Genomic DNA, 22,946 nt, shown 5'->3' on the forward strand with positions numbered 1-22,946 from the left:
TTTTGGGCCAGATAACTGTGACAGAGGCTGTCCTGTGCACTGAAATGTTGAACAGTGTCCCTGACTTCTACCCATTAGATGCCTGGAGCTCCCCCTCCTCCCGTTGTGACAGCTAAGACTGTCTCCAGCCATTGCCCAATGTCCTTGAGGGGATGTGGGATGGGGGGTAAAATCACCCCAGGTAAAGACCCAGCAGACCCAGCGGGGTAGGTATTAGATCTTGTCTTCCCCGTACTCTCTGACACATGCATAACAGCTAATGTATCTGAAATTTCCTTGATACCTGTGCACTTTCAAAACAGCCTCTTTGCTGGGCTGATGTCTTGCAGCAGTCAGAAAGGAGCTCTGGGTGCATCGAGTGTCAGTGAGTGTAGCAGGGAAGAGTCATGTCAGGGAGGAGCATAAGTACGGTTTCATTATCTGGGGAGAAATAATTTCCTCCAGGTTTCAACCTGAGCTGTATTTAAATAAACAAATAGAGCTCAAAGCCAAAAATAAATGATTTATTGTATTTTAGATTTTGTGCAGGTGCATTTCTATGTTTCTATCCATTAGAGAATGCATTTGCTGACTTCAATTTAAAAAAAAAAAATCTAGATGGACAAAAACAATGTATTTAGCATATTCTATTACCTTGTATAAGTTTTCCAAGTAATGATCGAGAGTTTTCTGAAAATCTTGTGATGTATTAAGGTTGACCATGTTTGCCAAAGGAATTTGAACAAAAAAAGAACAAAACCACAAAAAACAAAAACAAAACAAAACAAAAGATCTTTGGGTTCCTTTCAGAAGGGATAGAATTGGATCTTGATGGGGAATTTTGATGGTGTTGAGGGGTATTTTGATGGTGTTGGGGGGATCATAGGTGTCTAGGCTTGTTCCAGAAAGTTGGAATTACAGTTGGAGTGGAGGAACAGGAAACCTGGTCTTCTATTCAGGTCTTCTATTGCCACACTCTCACCTTCTCTGCTTCTAATGCCTGAGGTGAGGATAAGGTGAGAGCAGGTATCTGTGAGTGCTTTATAAATTACTAGAGGCCCAGTGCACGGATTTGTGCATCAGTGGGGTCCCTCGGCCTGGCCTGTGCCCTCTCGCAATCCAGGACCCCTCAGGGGATGTCAGATAGCTGATCCAGACAGGATGGTACCCTATCCAGATAGAAGGGAACCCAATCCCCGCAGGCCCAATCCAGACAGGAGGAAGCCTGATCCTGTGCGTTGAGCATCTGTCCCCCGATGGTCAGTGCATGTCATAGCAGTTGTTTGGTCATTTGGTCGCTTAGGCTTTTATATATATAGACTAGCGGCCCAGTTTATGATTTGTGCACCAGTGGGGTCCCTCAGCCTGGCCTGCAGGATTGGGCTAAAACTGGCTCTCCGACACCTTCCGAGGGGTCCCGGTGCACGATCAGGGCTGGAGGTTGACCAGTGGGGAGGGACCACAGGCAGGCTCCAGGGCATGTCCAGCCCATCTCGCTCAGTCCTGATCAGCTGGACCCCAGCAGCAAGCTAACCTACTGGTCAGAGTGTCTGCCCCTTGATGGTCAGTGCATGTCATAGCGAGCAGTTGAATGGCCTTAGCATATCATTAGCATATTATTCTAGTTGAACAGACGACTGTATGGCCAGACATTTAGCATATTAGGCTTTTATTACCCTATATAGTTCTATATAATAAAAGTGTAATATTCAAATTGACCCAACAGTGGAATAATTGGTTGGTGGGAGGCAGGGCCAGCAAGCAGGTGACGCCAGGCCAGCTAAGGAGCATGCCATTGGGCAGAGGGAAGGGACAGGTGATGAGGGCAGTCGGCGGAGACCATCAGTGGCGGAGGGGTTAATGGGGGGGTGGGACCGGCCACTCACCAGCCAGTGCCGTCTCCTTATCGGCCCACCAGGTCGCCTCCTTTAGAGGGAGGCCACTGGTAGTGCTGGTGGGGCAATGGGGGGCAGGGCTGGCTGCTCACCAGCTGGTGCCTCCCCTGATAGGCCCGTTCAGTCACCTCCTGCAGAGGGAGGCCAGGCTGTGGCTTAGGCCCGCAGCCCCCGGGGAGCAGACCTAAGCTGTCAGTTGGACATCACCTGAGGGCTCCTGGACTACGAGAGGGCACAGGTTGGGCTGAGGGATCCCCCTCCCCCCAATTTTTGTGCACTGGGTTTCTAACATAGGATAAGCACTGAGTATTTGAGTGAATCAGTATGAGCTATCAGACTAAACTTGAAAGGCAGAAAACTGAGGTTTGCCTTAAAGAGTATATAGATTATAATCTGACACATAAGACCTTCCATCAAGTAACAGTTTCTGAACAATAGAAATGTGAAATATTATAGATTTTCTGAGGTTTTTCCTCTAAACTTCTTACAGCCTCATACATATGTCATTGACTTGTTGCCTTATATTGTCTGTACTATGGTTAGATCCATTAGCTAGAATCACAGACTAGCTCCTCCTAATCCTTTTGCTGGGTCTGTTACTCTTTCTGCCAACAGGCTTTGATCTGCTTTGTTGCTGCTCTCACCTCATCCAGCCAGAGTTAGCTCTCATGTAGGTTTGTCACAGACCCCACATTTTCCTCCTACCTTGGTGTAAGGCAGTGTTTCCTCTGTGTCCCCTTGAGTGGTACTTTCTCTGGATGGAAATAGGTGTCAAGTTTTAAAAAAAGCATTCTGTGGTCAGGTAAATTTGGGAAGTTCCAGGTTAAACAACATTGAAAGGTTCTTTACTGCAGGACTTCTCAGAGCCTTTAGTATGCTAATACGCATATAGTACTTCTGTCTCCAGAGATGGATGTGGTATGCCGCCTTCTCAGGCCTCGCTGACCACAGATTTCTTTTAATATAAGCTTCACCTTGTAGAGAAATGCTTGTCTAGTAGAGGGAGTTTCATGCAAGAAACAAGAAATTAGAGAAAATGTGTTCAGTAAATATTCATCAAATGAATGCATGCATATCTTGGTTCTGTTGCTCTTCTCACCTGCCGTGCTCATCACTTCTCTTTTCCCTAAAACCTCCTCTTTTCCTTTTATAGGTCACCTTCATTGCAGTTTTTTTTTGTTTTGTTTTGTTTTTATGACTCCTTTACCTAATAGTGCTACAACATTATAGCTACAAAATACACAATATTCAATATTTGCCTTACGTTTGTTATATTCCTTCCTGTGAATTCTTTGAATGCAGGCAGGGCCCATATGTTTTAAAAAAAAAAAAAAAAAACTTATATTTTCCCCAAATGTCCAGCATAATGCCTGGCATATAATAGATAATGACAACTTTCTTTTGACTTAAATTTTTAATTCTTAAGTGACACATAGGAAGATAGAACTCTGCAGAGGTAGCCTAAGAAGGACTAATTTGAGAAGCCTGAGCAGAACTAAATAGAACCAAGGTAATGTCTAGGAATCATTTGTTTTCCCTCCTGGCACACTCGTCCTATGTGTCAGTAAGTTACTTCTCAGTACATAGGTGAGAACTCTTATCTAATATTTCATAAAATAGTCTGAGTATTAGGATGTCCTACCAAGAAACTGTAGTAATGTCAAAGACAAGGGTTTTGGTCCTGAGGTCATAGGTCAGAGAGAACCCTCTCACAACCAAGCATTGGCTTCTTGAGTGACTGAAAGTGAAAGTTTTTCATCAGGAAGCCTTGGCATTGCAAAATGGGAAGCTGTGAGGTATGCTGCTAGCACCATGGCACTCGTCTCTCTGAGCCTGAGCTTCCAAAAACAGCCCTGGGATTTGGGATGGGGGGAGAAGGAATCAAGAAGGGAGCCAGGCCTGGCTGGTGTGGCTCAGAAGTTGTCCCATGCACTGACAGGTTGCCGATTTGATTCCTAGCCGGGCACATGCCCAGGCTGTGGGCTTGATCCCTGGTAGAAGGCATGCAGGAGGTAACTGATCAGCTAAGGAGCATGCCACTGACGTTTCTCTCCGCCCTCTCCCTTCCTCTCTCTTAAAAAAAAAAAAAAAAAAAAAAAAAAAAAAAAAAGTGAGCCCAGGAAGGAGACAAGGGTTCTTCATGTCAGAGTCATAGAAGACCGCTTTAGTGCCATGGGAAGGGCCAGAACTCCAAGTCAAGGTTGTTCTTAAAGTCTTGGATTTAGGGCTGTGAGCAAGTCACTTCTCTAAGTCACAGTGAAATGATGATGATGAGGCAATCTCTCAGGGTTGTGAAGGTTAAGTGAAGCAATGCCCATGAATGCTAGGATTGTAGTAGATGCCCATGTAACACCAGGACATGCATTCATTCACTCCTTGTGGAGACATGGACAGTGACCATGGTAGGAGGGAAGGACAGGAGGAGATGTAGATACTGTGTTCATTTGCCCACAATGAGTCATTGTCTCGGGAAGATCTTTCCTTCTCAGCTTGTTCTGACTTGAGAGAGATTCTTCTGTTATTGCCCTTGGTGGTTGCTATGGGGGATGTAACCACATCACAAATGTATAATTGGTGCAGAGACACTTGGCCTGCTTAGTGTGACCTCAGCTCTAAGTAAGTGGTGCTCATTTGTCATGAAACTGTGGGTGATAGATTGAAACTACACATGCCAATCACAATAGCTGCTATAAAGTCTTTGTAAAGAACCAAGAAATGAAAAACAAAGGTGTGGGTGGTTTCTTTTTTATCACATCAGTCCTAAACAGTGAACCATGTGCGCTGTGACAGCATCCTGGTGTATCTCTGAAAAGCCTACTGGCAATGCACCTGCTTGGCTATCATTGTGAGTTTACCTTAATCTGTTATTCAGAACCCAGGCCTGTGTGCTCACCAGGTGAAAATTTCTACATGTTTACAGTCAGTAATGAGGCTGATGGTACGGATTTGTCCACATGGGGCAATCCAGAGTGGATCTGTCCTATTTTCAAAAGGGTTGTACTTTTCTCAGGAACCTTCCTTCTGTGATAGTTGCCATGACTTTTTAATGGCTCTAAGTAAGTGATCACTTCTTTTATCTCCTTGTCATTTGTGTGTAAAATCATTATGAATAGGCTCAAAAGACTCAATTTGAAAATGCATAGGGTCTCAATTTTTCATTTTAATTCATTATAGGAATGGAAAAGGTAGTAGATCTCTCTCTCTCATATATGTATATATATGTGTGTGCGTATATATGTATATACATGTGTATATGTGTATGCATGTGTGTAATCATGCATACATGTGTGTATGCGTGCACATATATGTGTGTGCATATACATGTGTGTATACATACAGACACACATACACATATATAGCTTATAAATGATTATAAAGGGTGGTCTGAATTGAGAATGGTGATGGTTGGACAATTTGGTGAATATACTTTAACCATTGAATTATGCACTTTAGATGGGTGAATTGTATGGCATGTTAATTATATCTCAGAAAAGCAGTTATAAGAGTAAATAGTAGTTTAACTGCTGGCTTTGAAATAAGGATATAAAGTAAGTTTTTTTAAAAAGGACTTTTCATGTTTTATCTATGTTTTTAGTTGTGTGTGTGTTTTTCCTTCAATTAGGAGAAAGCACATCACATATAAATGGACAGAATACATGTAGAAGGAATGAGTGAAAGAAAATCCCATTAGAACACCACAGTAATAAATGCTTCAATCAAGATCCATCAATGAACTCTAAAATTAGTGGGCATAAGTTTAAGGAGAAATGGGATATATGCCCAGCCCCCAAGCATCTTCTCCCCCACCCTCCACCAGATATTCATTATAAAGGGAAGAATAGTAACTTGCAGTGGAAAACCTGATAGCCCCCTCCTCGCCATATAATGAAGGTAGCATCATCCTATATAATAAAAGGCTAATATGCAAATCAACCAACGGCAGAATGACCTATCACTCTGACATGCACTGACCACCAGGGAGCAGATGCTCAACGCAGGAGCTGCCCCTTGTGTTCCCACAGGGGGAGCCCTGCTCATCCAGAACCCAGGTTCATGCCTGGCGAGCCCAGCAGCAGTGGTGGGAGCCTCTCCTGCCGCTGCAGCAGCACTAAGGATGTCCGACTGCCGGCTTAGGCCCTCTCCCCATGGGGATTGGACCTAAGCTGGAAGTTGGACATCCCTAGAGGGCTCCCGGACTGTGAGAGAGTGCAGGCCGGGCCAAGGGACGACCCCCACCCCCCCATGCTTGAATTTCGTGCACTGGGCCTCTAGTGATTAATAAGATTCGTGGTTGCCAAAACCGGTTTGGCTCAGTGGATAGAGCATCAGCCTGTGGACTGAGAGGTCCCGGGTTCGATTCCGGTCAAGGGCATGTACCTTGGTTGCGGGCACATCCCCAGTAGGGGGTGTGCAAGAGGCAGCTGATCGATGATTCTCTCTATCCCTCTCTCTTCCTCTCTGTAAAAAAATCAATAAAATATAAAATAAAAAAAATAATAAGATTTGTGGTATCTTGTGCCCCCTGATGTGAGGTGCTGAGAAGGGCACATCACCTTTTTGGAGCTCTTCCTCATATACTAAACTTCAGTCAACCATGTGAAAGCATCAGACAAATCTAAATTCAAGGGCAGTCTAGAAAATACTTGACCAGGGTATTTCAAAAATGACAAGGTCATCGATGACAAGGGAAAATAGGACCTGCCAGAGACTGGAGAAGACGAAGGAGAAATAAAAATTAAATGCAGCATGGGATCCCAGTAATGAAATTATTATGAATACACTCAGCTAATTCAATTTGAGGAAGCAACTGGCTCTATTTGAGAAATAGGGCATTGGGAGAGGGGGACCTGAGGACTCTGAATAAAGTCTGTAGTTATGAAATGAAAAGGGAAGATAGATAAGTCCAGCATCATTTGGTATTGGACATTAATGAAATTTCTCAAAATATTAAATTCTTTCTATTCCTGACTTTTTTGATGGAATATTTCCACAACATGGTAACAATATTCTTGCCTTTTCAGCCTCAATTATTAAATGCAGTAGCTACTTAGGACTCAGGAACCTGAGCAGGGTTCCATGACGTTGAGATCCTGTGCCTGATTTTCACAGGTTTTTGTTTTGTTTGTGGTTTTGCCTTCAGTGTTCCCAGGCTGTCCGCTTCCTGTTCTTAAAGCTTCTGGGTTGCCTTTCTTTTTATGTAACGATTAACTGCTTCTGTTTCCTCTAATATTCTGCAGCTATTTTTTCTCTGGTATTTTATTAGCAGAAATCACATCTGCACCAGCCCGCCAGTGGCATGTAGTAGCTCACATTACAGGTAGTTCCGTTCACTTTGAGATGTCATATAAGCATGGCTGAGATTAAGGCTGCTGCTACCTGGCCTTAAACTCCTGCTATCATTTTCTAACTGTGTGACTTTGGCCAGTCCCTTCTCTTCTCTGCCTCAGTTTCTTCCCGTATAAAATGGGCTAATCATAGTGTCAGCTTCATAGGTGCTTATGAGGACTATAATAAACTGATATGGGGCCTCAGTAAGCTGTATTTGCTATTACAATTGCATGTTCCTGTCTGCCATGTTCAAACGGAACTTATTTTTTTAAATCCTCTCCTGAGGATATTTTTTTCCCCATCGCTTTTTTAGAGAGAGTGGAAGGAAGGAAGGGAGGGAGAGAGAGAGAAAAAAAAAAATTGATGTGAGAGAGACATATTGATTGGTTGTCTCCTGCATGAACCTTGACTGGGGCTGGGGATTGAACCTGCAACCCAAATATGCGCCCTTGGCCAGGAATCAAACCCACACCCCTTTAGTGCATGGGCTGATGCTCGAATCACTTAGCAACAACACCAGCCAGGGCTCAACCAGAATTTTTAGTTTGGTGAGTAAGGAGTGCTTCTGGTCACAGGACAGTTTGCCAAATAGTCATACTCAGCAGACTAAAGCCAGGGCTTTTCTGATGTTTCCTCCTCGGTTCTCAGAAAAGAGGTTTCCCTGCTCCCTCCCTTGACAGTTATGAAAAAGAACAGCTGTTAGCTTAGAAACGATTTATCTTTTGAAGAGAGATAGCCTTGAAGAAAAACGATTTTATAGCTCTGTGCCATATACTCTGAACAGATTGTAGGGTGTATGCATTGAAATGTGTTAAAAAAAAAAAACACAAATGCAAATGCAGCCAAGTGTGTTAGAAAAATAGTTATAATCTTCCCTTTGAGCTTACGTCCATGTTCGGGAAGGAACACAGATAATCTGGGGAAATGCAGAGCTTGCTCTTGGGTGTTCTCCAAAGGGATCTCGGGTTTCCCAGGCAATAGCCAGCCTGCTCTTTGGCCCATGATGTGAGGGGACCTTAGCTGCTCTTGATGAAGCTTCCCTTGGTGCAGTGTGCCAATAGTGCCACTTAAAAGAACCAGGATGTGGCCCTAACCTGTTTGGTTCAGTGGATAGAGCGTCGGCCTACGGACTGAGGGGTCCTTGGTTCGATTCCAGTCAAGGGCATGTACCTTGATTGCAGGCACATCCCCAGTAGAGGGCGTGTAGGAGGCAGCTGATCAATGTTTTTATCTCAACTCTCTATTCCTCCCCCTTCTTCTCTGAAAAAAAAAAAAAATCAATAAAATATATTTAAAAATACATAAAATATAATAAAATAATATTTTATGTATTTTTAAATATACTTTATTTATTTTTACAGAGAGGAAGGGAGAGGAATAGAAAGTTAGAAATATTGATAAGAGAGAAACATCGATCAGCTGCCTCCTGCACATCCCCCACTGGGGATGTGCCTGCAACCAAGGTATTGTACATGCCCCTGACCAGAATCGAACCCGGGACCTTTCAGTCCTCAGGCCAACGCTCTATCCACTGAGCTAAACTTGTTTTGAATTTTTTTTTTAATATATATAAAAAATATTTTTACAAAAAGAACCAGGATGTGGTCCTAACTGCCTTGGTCACTTCAGAGAATGAGGCAGAGGAGATCAGAGTGCTAGGATTATTCCTCAGTCTTCCTTGTGCCAGGAAAGGAGGCGGGAGAGGCTGATGGTGGTCGGGTCACAGCACTGCACTCTAGCATATATATATATCTTACAATATATATGTAACACTAGTGTGCTATGGGAATTCCTAAGAAACAGATGGCCTGTTTTAAAGTGCATCAAGTGTACTTGAAGAGGGAAAAATACTTAGAAACAACTGATGTCAAGAAATACCTAAAAAAAGAAATGACTGTGCAAGAGCAGAGACCAAGGATGGCTGTTTGTGATCAAGGACATTAATTACCAGATGAACTCACTTTATAACCAGAAAGGATGGTGGCCAGAATTTTAATATTAAGTACCAACACTTACTGAATACTCACTAACACATCAAGCATTGTGCAGAGCCAAGCTGTGATAAATGCATGCACATCTCCTCTTGTCCAACCCTCACCCATGGCAGACATCACAAGTCAATCTCAGTTCTCCTCCTGTTGGGCCAGCACGTGGCCTCATCATCCTCAATCCACTGTTCTAGGAAGTCAGTCTCATGGGATTGGAGCCAGTGCACAGAAACCAAGCTGATTTAAAACACCTCCGCCCTGCTTTACTTGTATTGACTCATTTTGTCCTTATAATAATTCTTCAGGGTAGATACAACTCCTTTTTATCAAGGAGGAAAGTGAGACTTGGAGAGGACCTCTATTAAGTGGTAGAAGCAGGATTCAGTTTAATTTCAAAGCCAGTACCTTTAATCACTGTTACGATACTTCTCTAGTCTTAATGTTTAAACAGTGGTCAGAGAAGTAGCTGTTTATACTCTTTCATCATGTCTTTACGAGATTCGTGAATCCCTGGACCTTAAGGGTTTAATTCATTCTCTCAAACCGTTCCCATACTCCAAGCTGTATCCACTCCACCCCCAGGCCTGCTGGCTCCTAAAGAGGCCAGTGTTTCCCTAGAGAAGCAAGCCTGCCACCACCTAAGTCAATTACTTCCATTACCCGCTAGGGGCACCCATAGGACCGTGCTGCATGTGTATTGGGTACATTTACTCATTCCTCCCTTGGGGGCTAGGAGGGTCACTGTGTGTGTGTGTGTGTGTGTGTGTGTGTGTGTGTGTGTGTGTGAGAGAGAGAGAGAGGGAGAGGGAGAGGGAGAGGGAGAGGGATGATATGGGGGTAGAGATTGAATTTTGTTATTTGAGAAGATCAGTGGCCCCATTGGTAAAATGTTTTGAAGTTTAACTCAGGCAATACGTAGTATGCTTTAAAATAATTTTATCGTTAAGTATTGACAATTAGCCGAAACTGGTTTGGCTCAGTGGTAGAGCGTCGGTCTGCGGACTGAAAGGTCCCAGGTTCGATTCCGGTCAGGGGCATGTACGTTGGTTGCGGGCACATCCCCAGTAGGGGGTGTGCAAGAGGCAGCTGGTCGATGTTTCTCTCTCATCGACCTTTCTAGCTCTCTATCTCTCTCCCTTCCTCTCTGTAAAAAATCAATAAAATATATTAAAAAAAAAAGAAGAAGAAGAAGAAGAAGAAAGTAAATGCTCATTATTTAAAAAAAAAAAAAAAAAAAAAAAGTATTGACAATTAGAACATTTTACCCCTGTAAATAATGTCAGTTTTTAAAGAGCTATAAGCAGCTTTTTACCTAAGTGCTACTGTTTGTTCAGGTATATTAGTTAATGGTTTGGCCAGCTCTTTTGACATGTATATTTTCATTTTTTGATGAATACAAACGTCCAAACTTAGCTTTTGCATTATATAAGATTCCCAAATTATATACCTTGTTAGCATCTTTATTTCTTTTATTTAATACAGTGTGGGCCTGAACTCTAACTTGAGATGTGATGACACTTACTTTAAATTTTTGAAATAATATCTAGCCCCCTACAATGCATTCCAATGCTATGCAAGGACATTTTTTGAGTCCTAATAAATCTTTGCTGCTAAATCTGTCTCCTCTACTGGAAGCAGTTAGTTGCTATTTCAATGACACTTCCTAGTTTAATGGATCACATCCTATATAATATAAGGCTAATATGCAAATAGACCTATGGGGGAACAACTGGTCACTATGAGGTGCACTGACCACCAGGGGGCAGATGCTAAATGCAGGGGCTTCCCCCTGGTGGTTCATGGCTGGCGAGTGCAGGAGCAGTGGTGGGAGCCTCTCCTGCCTCTGTAGCAGCGCTAAGGATGTCCAACTGCGGCTTAGGCCCGCTCGTGGGGAGCAGGCCTAACCCGGCAGTTGGACATCCCCAAGAGCTCCCAGACTGTGAGAGGGTCACCCTCCCCCCAAGTGCACAAATTTAATGCACCAGGCCTCTAGTTAATAATAATAATAAATTTATTGAGAGCCAGAGATGATGTTAGGCTAACTACATACATATCCATTAAATCCTTACCACGTATCTTCAAGAAAAGTGTTATTGCTCTTTTTTATAGATGCAACTAGAGGCCTGGTGCATGAAATTCATACATGGGGGTATGTGTCCCTCAGCCCAGCCTGCACCCTCTCCAATCTGGGACACCTTGAGGGATGTCCAACTGCCGGTTTGGACCCGATGCCAGTAGGATAGGGCCTAAATGAGCAGTCGGACATCCCTCTCACAATCCAGGACTGCTGCCTCCCAACCATTCGCCTGTCTGCCTGTTTGATTACCACTAACCGCTTCTTCCTGCCAGCCTGATCACCCCCTAACCACTCCCCTGACTGCCTGATTGATGCCTAACTGCTCCCTTGCCAGCCTGTTTATCTCTAACTGCCCTCCCCTGCAGGCCTGGTCACCCCTAACTGCCCTCCCCTGCAGGCCTGGTCCCCCCCAACTGCTCTCTTCTGCAGGCCTGGGTCACCCCCAACTTCGCTCCTCTGCCAGCCTGATCACCCCTAACTGCCCTTCCTGCAGGCTTGATTGCCCCTAACTGCCCTTCCTTGCAGGCTTGGTCCCTCCCAACTGCCCTCCCCTGCTGGCCTGGTTTCTCCCAATTGCCCTCCCCTGCTGGCCATCTTATGGTGTCCATCTTGTGTCCACATGGGGGCAGCCATCTTTGATCACATGGGAGCAGCCATCTTGTGTGTTGGAGTGATGGTCAATTTGCATATTACTCTTTATTAAATAGGATAACTGAGATGAGTGATTTGAACAAGGCCATCCAAAACAATAAGGATTAGAGATGGAATTTGAACCCTGGTTTATGAGAAATGAAAGCCTTGCTGCCCTTTCTACTCTACCTGTCAGGGTTGTCTTGCCTTTTCTTTTCCAGTTCAGCTAATTTCTATAAGCTTTTAAGAATCGTAGGTCTATAAACAGGTCTCTCTGATTATTCAGCCAATTTTATAGGAACAGCTCACTATCATATAGAGTTCATAGACCTTGGCTTAGTACCTTAATATAGGATAATGTTAGGTTGTTTGTTCAATAGCAGCTTTATTAAGATACTAGAGGCCCAGTGCACGAAATTCATGCACGGGGTATGTGTCCCTCAGCTCAGCCTGTACCCTCTCCAAAGTGGGACTCCTTGAGGGATGTCTGACTGCCCTACTGGGATTGGGCCTAAATGGGCAGTCAGACATCCCTCTCACAATCCAGGACTTCTGGCTCCCAACTGCTTGCCTGCCTGCCTGATTGCCTCTAACCACTTCTGCCTGCCAGCCTGATCACCCCCTAACCACTCCCCTGACAGCCTGATTGATGCCTAACTGCTCCCTTGCCAGCCTAATTGCCCCTAACAGCCCTTCCCTGCAGACCTGGTCCCCCCCAACTGCTCTCCCCTGCAGACCTGGATACCCCCCCACACACACACACTGCCCTTCTCTGCAGGCCCGGTTGCCTCCAACTCCCCTCCCCTGCTGGCCATCAGGTGGTGGCCATCTTGTGTTCACATGGGGGCAGCCATCTTGTGTGTTGGAGTGAGGGTCAATTTTCATCTTACTCTTTTATTAGATAGGATGATTCAAATACCAAAAAACTTATCCTTTGAAGTGTACAATTTGGTGCTTTTTAGTATATTTACAAAGTTCTACAACCATTACCACAATCAAGTTTAGAACATTTTCATCACCTCCAAAAAGAAGCCTCATGTCCATTAGATCACTTTCCATTCCTTTATCCCTCTCCCCCAATCTCCTTTGCATCTCAGTGGATTTGCCTTTTCTAAATGTTTTATATGGGTGGAATCATACAGTATGTGGCTTTTTGTGTCTGGCTTCTTGCACCGAGTGTAATGTTTTCAAGGTTCATCATGTTGTAGCCTGAATCAGTACTTCAATTCCTTTTTGTTGTTTTGTTTTAAAGGATATTTTTTCTATTTGATTTTTAGGAGAGTGGAAGGGAGGAAAGGAGGAGGAGAGAGAAACAACTAAGTGAGAGAGACACATTGATCGGTTGCATTCCACACGCACCCCAACAGGGGCCCGGGATTGAACCTGCCTCCCAGGCACATGCCCTTGACTGGGAATCAAATGCGTGGCCCCTTAGTGTGAGGGCCAATGCTCCAACCACTGCGCAGCACCTGCCAGCACAAGACGTCATTCCTTTTGATGGCTGAGTAATATATTCCATTGTATGGGTAGACCACATTTTATTGACCCATTCATCTGTTAATGGACACTTGAGTTGTTTGTACTTCTTGGCTGTAATGGAACATTCATGTGCAGGTCCTTGTGTAGATGTGTTTCCATTTTCACGTTTCCAGTTTGTCTTTAACTCATCCTGGTGTGGTTCAGTAAGCCTTCCGTTTGATTACAAGTATTCCCTGTGACAGCAAATTGCAACAATAGAGGACTGCTTGAATTATATATTGTGGTCATGTTCTCTTGGTGAGTTCCTATGGTTTGTTTTTTCTTGTAGACCTGCCCTTCATGCAAAATTACATTTGCTCCCAAATCGGAAGCTGTTGCAGAAGCAGGAGCAATGCAAAATGGCTGTCAGGAGGAGCATAAAAATAAAAACAAGGTAACTGTCATACTGTCAGTTCTTCTCTGGTGCGTCCACCTGAGATGAAACTCCTATTGTCAACTTCTCGGTTCTGGGAATACTTCCTCTTAGGTGACCCATTCCATACCTTCTAGTCCTTTTGCGTTTTGAACAGACCAATAAAGAACAGGAATGAGTCAGAACTAATCCCTGAGCAGTAATCAGATGCTGAACTGAATGGGATGGATCCCTAAGGGGCAATAAGGGTTTAAAGGCATGTGGATTAGAGAATTAGGGAAGGTTTGTGGGGCTGGAAGTTGGATTTAACATATGGTGGTCTGTGGGTTTGCAAAGAGAAGAGGGGACTTGAGGATAAGAGACACATCATGGAGAGGGGCTTGGGATTAGGGACAGCAGCAAGGAAGCTGCCAGAGAAACCTCCTTGGAACCAGAGCCAGGACTGGAGCGGAAATCAGATTCGATAGCTGTGAAGGCTGGCCCTCCAGCAAGCCCACTCGGTCATCCTCTACCCTCATGTTGTCTGCCCATGGATTGTGTCACACTAGATCCGTCTGTCTTGCAGACAGGCAGTCACCCTTTCCTAAGCTACAGCCATATGGGTTTTCTTTCTCTGGATCCACCCTTGCACTTCTCCCAAACCTTCCCCAGAGCCCTCTGGAACCCTGGTTCGGTGGTCAGCAAACTGAGAGCCTCACCCCACCCTGGTTGCCTGAACGCCTGGAGTTGCGATTTGCCATTTCAGGGGGATAGGGAGAAGCAGATGGGTGGTGAGGTTGAGACTTTGGATTGGGACCAAGACTTGAAGATGTAGCGTACAGTGCAGTGGGACTCCAGCGGAGCAGGGGGGTTGGGTGGAATAGCATGCTGCACGTCCACGGGTCACCGCTGTGTCTGCTTCCCTCTGTCTGAGGCAGGTTTCTGGAGGACACAATTCCAAAACACAGAACGGACTCCTGAGCCCTCCCCAGGAGGAGAAGCTCACCAACAGCCAGACCTCCCTGTGTGAGATGTTACAGGAAAAGGGAAGGTGGGCAGGTGTCAGCCTGGACCAGTCTGCTCTCCTTCCACTGAGGCTTAAGAACATTCGGGAGAAAACAGACGCCCACTTTGTTGATGTGATCAAAGAAGACAGGTAAGAGTGGAGCTATGGGAATTGAAGTAAAGTTTGCAGATCTCTCCCTTTCTCTAAATTACCTTGTCTGTCATGTGTTGTCAATATATCACTTTACTTTGAAGTAATTTGAAACTTACAGAAACAGTGCATGAATAATACTAAGAATTCTCTTTATATCCTTTTCCTGATTTTTCTAACTTTTAACATTTTACTGTTTGTTTTAGTCTCTTCTCTCTCTCTCTTCTTTCTGTCTTCCTCTATAAAATTTATAATTTTTTTCTGGACCACTTGACAGTAGTTGAATACATCATTTTCTTTACTCCTTTAATACTATATTTCCTAAAAATAAAGATGTTCTTTCATATAATCATAGTTATCAAATTTGGTAAATATGGCATGTGATGTTTTATATCTGTAATCCATATTCCAGTGTTGTTGTGTGTGTTTTTTTTTAATCAAACTGAGACGAGAGAGAGAGAGAGAGAGAGAGAGAGAGAGAGAGAGAGAGAGAGAGAGAGGAGAGAGAGAATATTGATTGTACATGCCCCAACTGTGGATCAAACTTGCAACCTAGGTATGGCCCTGACCAGAAAAAGAACTCACAACCGTTTGGTATACCAGATGCACTCCAGCTAACTGAGCCACCCGGCCAGAGCTCCAGTTTTGTCAGTTGGTAGCACTTTTTCTTTAGCACAGGATTCTGTCCTGGGTCACAGGTTTAATTATGCAGTGGCATCAAAGCCTCTTTAAATCATATAAGAACTAGATGATTTCACTCATATGTGGGATACAAAACTGGAACTCGTAAACACAAACAGCAGTGTGGCGATTGTCAGAGGGAAGGGTTGGGCGGGGGTTGGGGGGTCCTATATAAGACGACAGGAAAGATTTGACTTTGGGTGGCGGGCACACGGTGCAATATACAGAGCTTGTAATATAGAAACCCATGCCTGAAACCTATATGTTCATGTTGACCAATGTCACCCCAATCAATTCAATAAATTTTTTAAAGGCAAAATAGAGATTCCATTCTGTTGCAAAGGAATGAGGAGGCATATGTACAGTGAACTCTGCTGGATGACAGGTACATGCGAGGCACTTCACCTGTTCCATCTGATTTAATTCTAGTAGTTATTATATAAGGGAGAGAGACTACGCCCATAGCTGTATTTGCCTTCTGAAACCATGTTAACATTTTTTTTTTAATGTACAGCAATTTTCTACAATAGAAAAAGGATATTAACTGTTTGCTGGCAATCCATAAGAGAATGAGTCACGTAAAACAGGTTTCACTTCTCGGCTATCAAAGTCATTGAGTGTTACCATTTTTCAGGTCTCACACCCAATCTGCATTTGTGACAGTAGCATCAAAATTACACTAACTGTAATCACAATTTTGTGATAACAATCTGTTAGCTCTCTTCGGTGGTGGTGATTACTGTCGGTACTCTGAATGACAGGACAGGCGGCTCCAGATTGTTTTCATCGGAAGCCTTCAGATCTACCTAAGTGCTCTCCGTTCAGGGATTTGCTGGTCCTTCAGAAGATGCTTTTCTAGAACAAAAAAGCTGCCTTCCTCTCATCCTGAATATCAGGAAGATGTTTTCAAAAGCAGGGTTCTGCGGATGTGTGCTATTAATTATGGTGGATGGTCATTCTTTAGTTGGGGTTGGGGGAGAGACATAAAATGTGATTATGTTTAGAATTGCTTTCCATAGATATATTCTAAAAGGAGTGGCTGAGCCATGTCTAAAAAAAGTCATTTGGTGACTTTTAGATACAGCTTTTGTGATACACTTAATGAGTGATGTTTTGGTAACGAATTGCAACCTGCTGATACAATAAATAGGACTGTGCTTCATGTTAATCAATTGCATTTTTCATCTCTTCTAGCCTGATGAAAGATTATTTTTTTAAGCCACCCATTAATCAGTTCAGCTTGAACTTCCTGGATCAGGAGCTAGAACAAGCCTACAGGACCAGCTATCAAGAAGAGGTGCCTGTTCCCTATCATTTTACCAAAGAGATGGGTTGTGTTACCAGACAGTTCCCAATTAGTTTTGTGCTTTGGAAATCTTTCCTGTTTTTCTGAGTGACGGGAAAAGGAAAGCTAATTTGATTTCCCACAGTCTATAAGCTCTAAATTGCATCTTTATATGAATCTATCTACACAAGGGAGAAAACTCCAAATCCTTCTGCGCTCTCGAGTCTAGCAACCAAGGCTTGTCATTGCCCAGTTCCTTTCCCCTGCAGCTGGTGCGTCCACCACCAGGCTGTGTGCTCCCCTTGGGCCTTGTTTCGTGTCTATCCCAGTATCCCGCACAGAGCCAGGCCCTGTATTTTCATCTGCTGCTGCTTCAGTCCCCGCCTGTTACTTCCGCCATGAAGCCAGCTTTTACCCTCCCTGAACCTGAGACCCAGACATTCAGGGGAAGCTCCCAGCACATGGCTTTTGTGCTGCTGACTTTACAGACACAGAATCAGGGACTTTACCAGCCAGTAACTCACTTTTCAGCGTCAGTATGCAATGTGCCTGTGAGAGCTTACTGGTGTGTAATCAGTTGCTGTGTGACCTTGGGCAAGTTCCTGAACTTCCCTGTGCCTTAGTTTCCTCGTTGTTAAGCAGAGAAGTAGTAGGGTGATGGCCCACCCAAAGCACTTATTGCCCTGTAACTGGTTGGGGGGTAGGTGAATGTTTGGGTTTTTCCACCTAAACTATACTGCATGACCATCTGTCACAGCCTCTGTTCATGCACCTCCACCTTTCTCGTACTCCAAACAGGTTATGAAGAATTCTCCCGTGAAGACTTTTGCCAGTGCCACCTTCAGCTCCCTCCTGGATGTGTTTCTGTCAACAACAGTGTTTCTGATTCTCTCCATCACCTGCTTCCTGAAGTACGGGGCCACTACCACACCTCCCCAGCCAGTCACCCTGGTGGTCTTCGGGGTGGCCCTGCTCCTGGAGGTGCTGTCCCTCATGGTCTCCGTCAGGTAAAGGCTCACCTGCAGGGCGGGTCTCCAGCTTTTAGCCTCTGGCTCCCTCTGCTGGCTCCACAGTTTATGACTAAACAGTCTGCGGCACAGCTGACCAGCGGTCTGAAGCAGGCTGTCTCTGCAAGCTCATTTCAGGTGAAGGGTCCTCTTTCCTTCCCTCCCCCGGCCCTACTTCACAGCTTTCTCCCTTGAGGACCCTGGCCCTGGGCACAGGTGGGCACTCTCTTGACCAGAGAGTCAGTGTCCTCTGTAGCCCTGATGCCGCCAGCTAGTCCTGTATTTTCCAAATGAGAGATAAAAAAAAAAAAAGGTGGGATATGGCATAAGAAAGGAAAGATAAAGGGAGTTTATAGGGTCCAAATGATAGGAGGTTGCCAGCAGATGAGCAGACACCTCTCCCAGATATAAGAGAGAAACTATAAAGCCCTTAGGAGACATCATAGGTGTAAGTCTCTGTGAGCTTGGATCAAGCAATGGTTTCTTAGGCACAAAAAGCACAAGCAACCAAAGAAAAAATAGTTGGACTTCATAAAAATTTGAAATTTTTAAGTTGAAAGAACACCACCAAAAAAGTCATAGAGAACCTGGGGAATGGGGGAGAATATTTGCAGATCCAGGGTCTAATATCTAGAATGTAAACTCAATAATAAAAAGATAACCCATTTAAAAATGGACAGAGGGTCTGAATAGACAACAGTGGCCCCTCAGGAAGCTGGGTCCCCAGGACCTGCTCATCTTGATGTCAGGGTTCAGTTTAACACTGAGGAAGCCCACAGCTGCTCTGTACATTTCTGACTAGAAGTGAATGCACGGGGCATTCTGTTCACAAGCACCCAGACTGCCTGTGCCATTTGCTTCCTGGGCACAATGACACTGGGTCCTTGCACCACAGCCACCTCCTCTGTTCAGCCCTGTCACTCCCAACGGGTCAGCCTGTCAGCCTAATAGATTCCCACTGGTAATTGCCCCCCCAAGCTGGGGATAAAACAGAAACAGGGAGAAGGGCACTGAACGTAAGTTTCTGCTCCTCTTCCCCAACATCTCAGAACAGGAAGCAATAGCTTCAGATCTGGCTCTGAGTGAGTGCCCCCCTCCCTTCCACACTCACTGTCATCCTGCTCCCCTCTGAAGTCCCTGGAGGGCCTTTTGCTGAAGACTGCTAGAGGCCACACGCTCATCTCCTGGCCTGGCCCTGGTTGAGATAACTCAGGTGTGTCCTTGCTGTCTCCCCAAATTCCCTCCAGCTGAGTGGAGCTGAGTCACCTGTAAGGGACTCCTCGGTTTCACAGCCCTCCCTGTGGGCCTGCCCCTCTGGTCCTGGCCTGCCCCCCTCACTGAGCTGCCTGGGACATAAATCAGCTCTGCTTCTGGGGAACCCAAACTAAGTCATCCTCAGGCCCCTAGTTTGGTTTTTTTCCTTTTTTAAACTTAGATTTTTAGTTTAAAAAAATATTTTTATTGATTTCAGAGAGGAAGGGAGAGGAAGAAAGAGATCAAAACATCAATGATGAGAAAAAATCATTGATCGGCTGCCTCCTGTATACCCCCTACTGGGGATTGAGCCCTCAACCCGGGCATGTGCCCTGACCAGGAATCGAATCATAACCTCCTGGTTCATAGGTCAGTGCTCAACCACTGAGCCACACTACCAGGCTAAACTTAGTTTTCTTATATAACTCACATGTAATAAATTCTTATTTCAGTCATCACCATATAACTTTACAGCTCTTCTATCACCCCAAAGAAAACACAGTACCCATTTGCAGTTACTCCACTCCCCTCCCTACGCCAGCTCTAGGTTTCCTTCTGGCATGGACCTACAACTATAATAGATAAAGCTTTTGATCAGTCTGAGGCTAGCATTGCCTCCACACATTTTTTAAAAACCCTTTATACCCTGTTCCTTGGACCCAATTCTACAGAATCTGGACTAACCCACATTTAGAAACTGCAGGGGGCTGCAGTCAGACAGACTCCAGGCCTGGCTGTGCCCAGGTGCTGAGGTGCTGGGCCAGGTGGATATGGCAGCCATTGTGCTCCTGAACCACCGCTGGTGTGACTTTAAAAGTTCACTTTTCCTGGACTGTCAAAGCCTGGGAGAGGTTCAGACCCTGAAGGATAACCTCTCCCCTGCTGAGGACACACTTATATTTAGGGTCCAAAGCTAACAGGAACCTACGCTGAGGAATATGTCGGTACCCCAGGGAGGCCGTTCTGTGGCTCTTCAGTGGCTGGCCCAGGCCTGGCACCTCCTCTGGAAGGCCAGTCTCAGCTTGGGCTCTTGTCCTTCCAGCCGTTCATGCTGTGCCTTCGACAGGCAAGCAGACAGGGGTCTTGTCCTTGGAATTCTGCAGCCTGAGACCTTTGTGGAGGGCTTCCCAGGCTGCCTTCTCCTGGCTGGGGCTCAGCTCCCTCTGTCTCCTTGTAGGGCTTGTGTATTCTCTTTGAGCATATTTGTGGTTATCCTTGGAAGTATTCCAAGAATTCCACTAACCTTTTAAGTATCAGGAGGCCAGAGTAGTCCAGGACTTAAAAGGGTCAGATGGGCCCTAGCCGGTTTGGCTCAGTGGATAAAGCGTTGGCCTGTTGGACTGAAGGGTCCTGGGTTCAGTTCTGGTCAAGAGCACATGCCCAGGTTGTGGGCTTAATCCCCAGTAGGGGACGTGCAGGAGGCAGCCAGTCAATGATTTTTTCTCATCATTGATGTTTCTAGTCTCCCTCTCCCTTCCTCTCTGAAATCAATAAAAATAAATAAATAAAAATAAAAAACTTTTTAAAAGGGGGTCACATGGGGCCTAGCTCTATGTGGGAGATAGCTGAAATTTGGGGGTTCCTCATGGAGGCCGAACATAGTGCTGTAGGTGTTAAGGCCTGAAGGTGCAGGTGCCTGGGTGCGTGTGAAAAGTCCCGATGGGTCTTTGTGCCCTCACAGTTCAGCAGCGGCTCCTGGCCCCCCTTCACCTTCCCCAGGGGCTGGCTTCAGAGAGGGACTGTGTGCATGGGTCTCCCTCCTGAGACAGACCCCCACCGCCCTCTCTTCCATCTCCCACTGCTGGGGTTCAGGCACTCCTCACTCTAGGATTCCTCCAAGGCCATTCTGGCCTGCAGGACCACAGTTCTCAGTCCCACAGTCTCAGCTCCCTTCTTTATGAAAAATATGACGTTCCCATCGTTGTCCTGAAATTTAGCCCACCTGCACACACAACTTCTAAAAGTATCCGTGAAATGCTGTCATTCCAATATGAAGGAGAGACAACAAAAAAGCCATTTATAACGAAATAGGTGGTGCTTCACCTGAAATACGCCAGGGGACCGCCATCGGGAGTTATCACAGCTGTCGGCTGTCTGCCCTCCCGGGCACCGTCGCTGCCAGTGTGGCAGCCCCAAACGCGGGCCGCCCGGGCATGCAGGTTTGCGGCACAAGCACCACGGGCTGCGTTGCAGCCTGAGATTTCTGAAATGTTGAGCGATCGTGGTGATGTCCCAGACAAAACAAAGGGTGGTCTTGCTTGGTTTATTCAGCAGTGTATTCCCAGAAACGTCGTGTATTCCCAGAAAAGACAACTCGCAGAAGCCACTTTCTGTTTATAAACGAAATGCAACTAGGCTGTAGGGCTGAGGTCATTGGCAGCAGGCTTTTCGTCTCCACATGAGTCCGGGGGCATGTGGCAGTCAGGTGGGGCGCAGGGCAGAGCTTCACTGCACGTTGCAGAATGCCTCTCTAGACGTCAGTAGTACCCATCAATCACTGGGGCAACCAATGGGGCCCCACAGAATTCCAAAACTGCCCCTGGACCACCCACTCCAGACCTCCTGCCCTAGAAGCAGATGACAGTGTGGCGGGCACTTTCACAGGGTCTGTTAGTGTCTGTGTGCCCCGTGCGTACCTGCTCTTTTAGACCCATGGAGGCTTGCTTGGCTCTTCAGAAGCACATCTTATCTGATTGCATCAAGCGAATCAGGTACGCTGAGCCGAGCAAGGCAAGTCAGTGTACTTGCCATCTACCGCGGTGAGGGGTTGGGAGCTCTGCCTGTGGTTCACGCCAGCGGCACCAGCATGGGTGAAAGAGGGCAGCGGGCCGGCCGTGGATCCTCCGTCTCCTCTTCTCTGGCAGGCCTACCCACCCAGACACCCCTGCCTCCTTTCTCCTCCCGTTACAGGATGGTGTTTTTCCTGGAGGATGCGATGGCTTGTACCAAGCGCCTGCTGGAGTGGATAGCCGGCTGGCTCCCGCGCCATTTCATTGGGGCCATCCTGGTGTCACTTCCCGCTCTCGCAGTCTATTCACACATCACTCCCGAATTTGAGATGAACATCCATGTAAGTAAAGACTTGGCAATTTATTTCTGTGCTCTCTGGACTCCTGTATCACTTAAGAAAAATAATAACCCTGATGACTTGGGACACCAGTTTAATATAGGCCCTTAAAGAAGTACAAACTCTGTTATTCTTCGAAGTACAAACTTTGAAAAGACTTTCCTGGGACCGAGGAGCAGGCAGGGAGGTTATCACAAAGCCTGTCCAGATGCTCAAACCTGGCATTGGCCATATCAGTGAATGACCCGCCTGGGAAGAGTGCCCAGTAGATATGTGTCCTGTCCACCAAGGTCCAAATCTATTTTTTTTACATGTTTTTATAACATAAAGAAACATTGTAAGCAACACAAGATCGTGTGGTCACATGCTGGTCGGCAGGACTGGCGCAGGTAATTGACTTATCTGATCTGCTGCTGCTGATCAGGGCAAGAGCTTCTGAACTAAACCCCATCGAGAATGAATTAATGCTGTGGTGGAAGGTGATATTTTGGGTGAAAGTGACTATAACATGAACTACCAGGTGGGCTGACTGCGTTTGATACTTGAACACCAAATTACCTTTCCACTGATAGGCAGCAGGTACATGAAGGAAAGGCTTTTTGAAAGTAACTGATTACACGGTAATTCTCAGAGGGTGTGGCCTACTTTCCCTTTTCTCCAAAGTGTAATTTCCAACCATCTGGGTAATTTTTTTTTTTCATGCAAACATTTTTTTAAAATATATTTGTA

General features: G+C 45.5%; 1 protein-coding gene and 1 pseudogene across 2 annotated transcripts in view; both read left to right on the top strand.

Annotated features, from left to right (window-relative positions):
- Positions 1-22,946, top strand: part of ADCY9 (adenylate cyclase 9) — a 128,745-nt gene that overhangs the window by 93,011 nt on the left and 12,788 nt on the right. The window contains exons 4-8 of the mRNA XM_084882267.1: positions 13,705-13,809; positions 14,706-14,923; positions 16,799-16,901; positions 17,688-17,896; positions 22,061-22,220. Coding sequence (XP_084738393.1) covers positions 13,705-13,809; positions 14,706-14,923; positions 16,799-16,901; positions 17,688-17,896; positions 22,061-22,220 — 795 coding nt within the window. The remainder of the gene's footprint in view (positions 1-13,704; positions 13,810-14,705; positions 14,924-16,798; positions 16,902-17,687; positions 17,897-22,060; positions 22,221-22,946) is intronic.
- LOC311621939 (large ribosomal subunit protein eL18-like) overlaps positions 10,027-22,946 on the top strand; it is a 136,691-nt pseudogene continuing 123,771 nt past the window's right edge. Inside the window, exon 1 of the transcript XR_014797050.1 lies at positions 10,027-10,391. The product of XR_014797050.1 is annotated as a large ribosomal subunit protein eL18-like (transcript). The remainder of the gene's footprint in view (positions 10,392-22,946) is intronic.

This window comes from Pipistrellus hanaki (assembly GCF_964339955.1).
Source record: "Pipistrellus hanaki genome assembly, chromosome: 4".
Classification (NCBI taxonomy): Eukaryota; Metazoa; Chordata; class Mammalia; order Chiroptera; family Vespertilionidae; genus Pipistrellus; species Pipistrellus hanaki.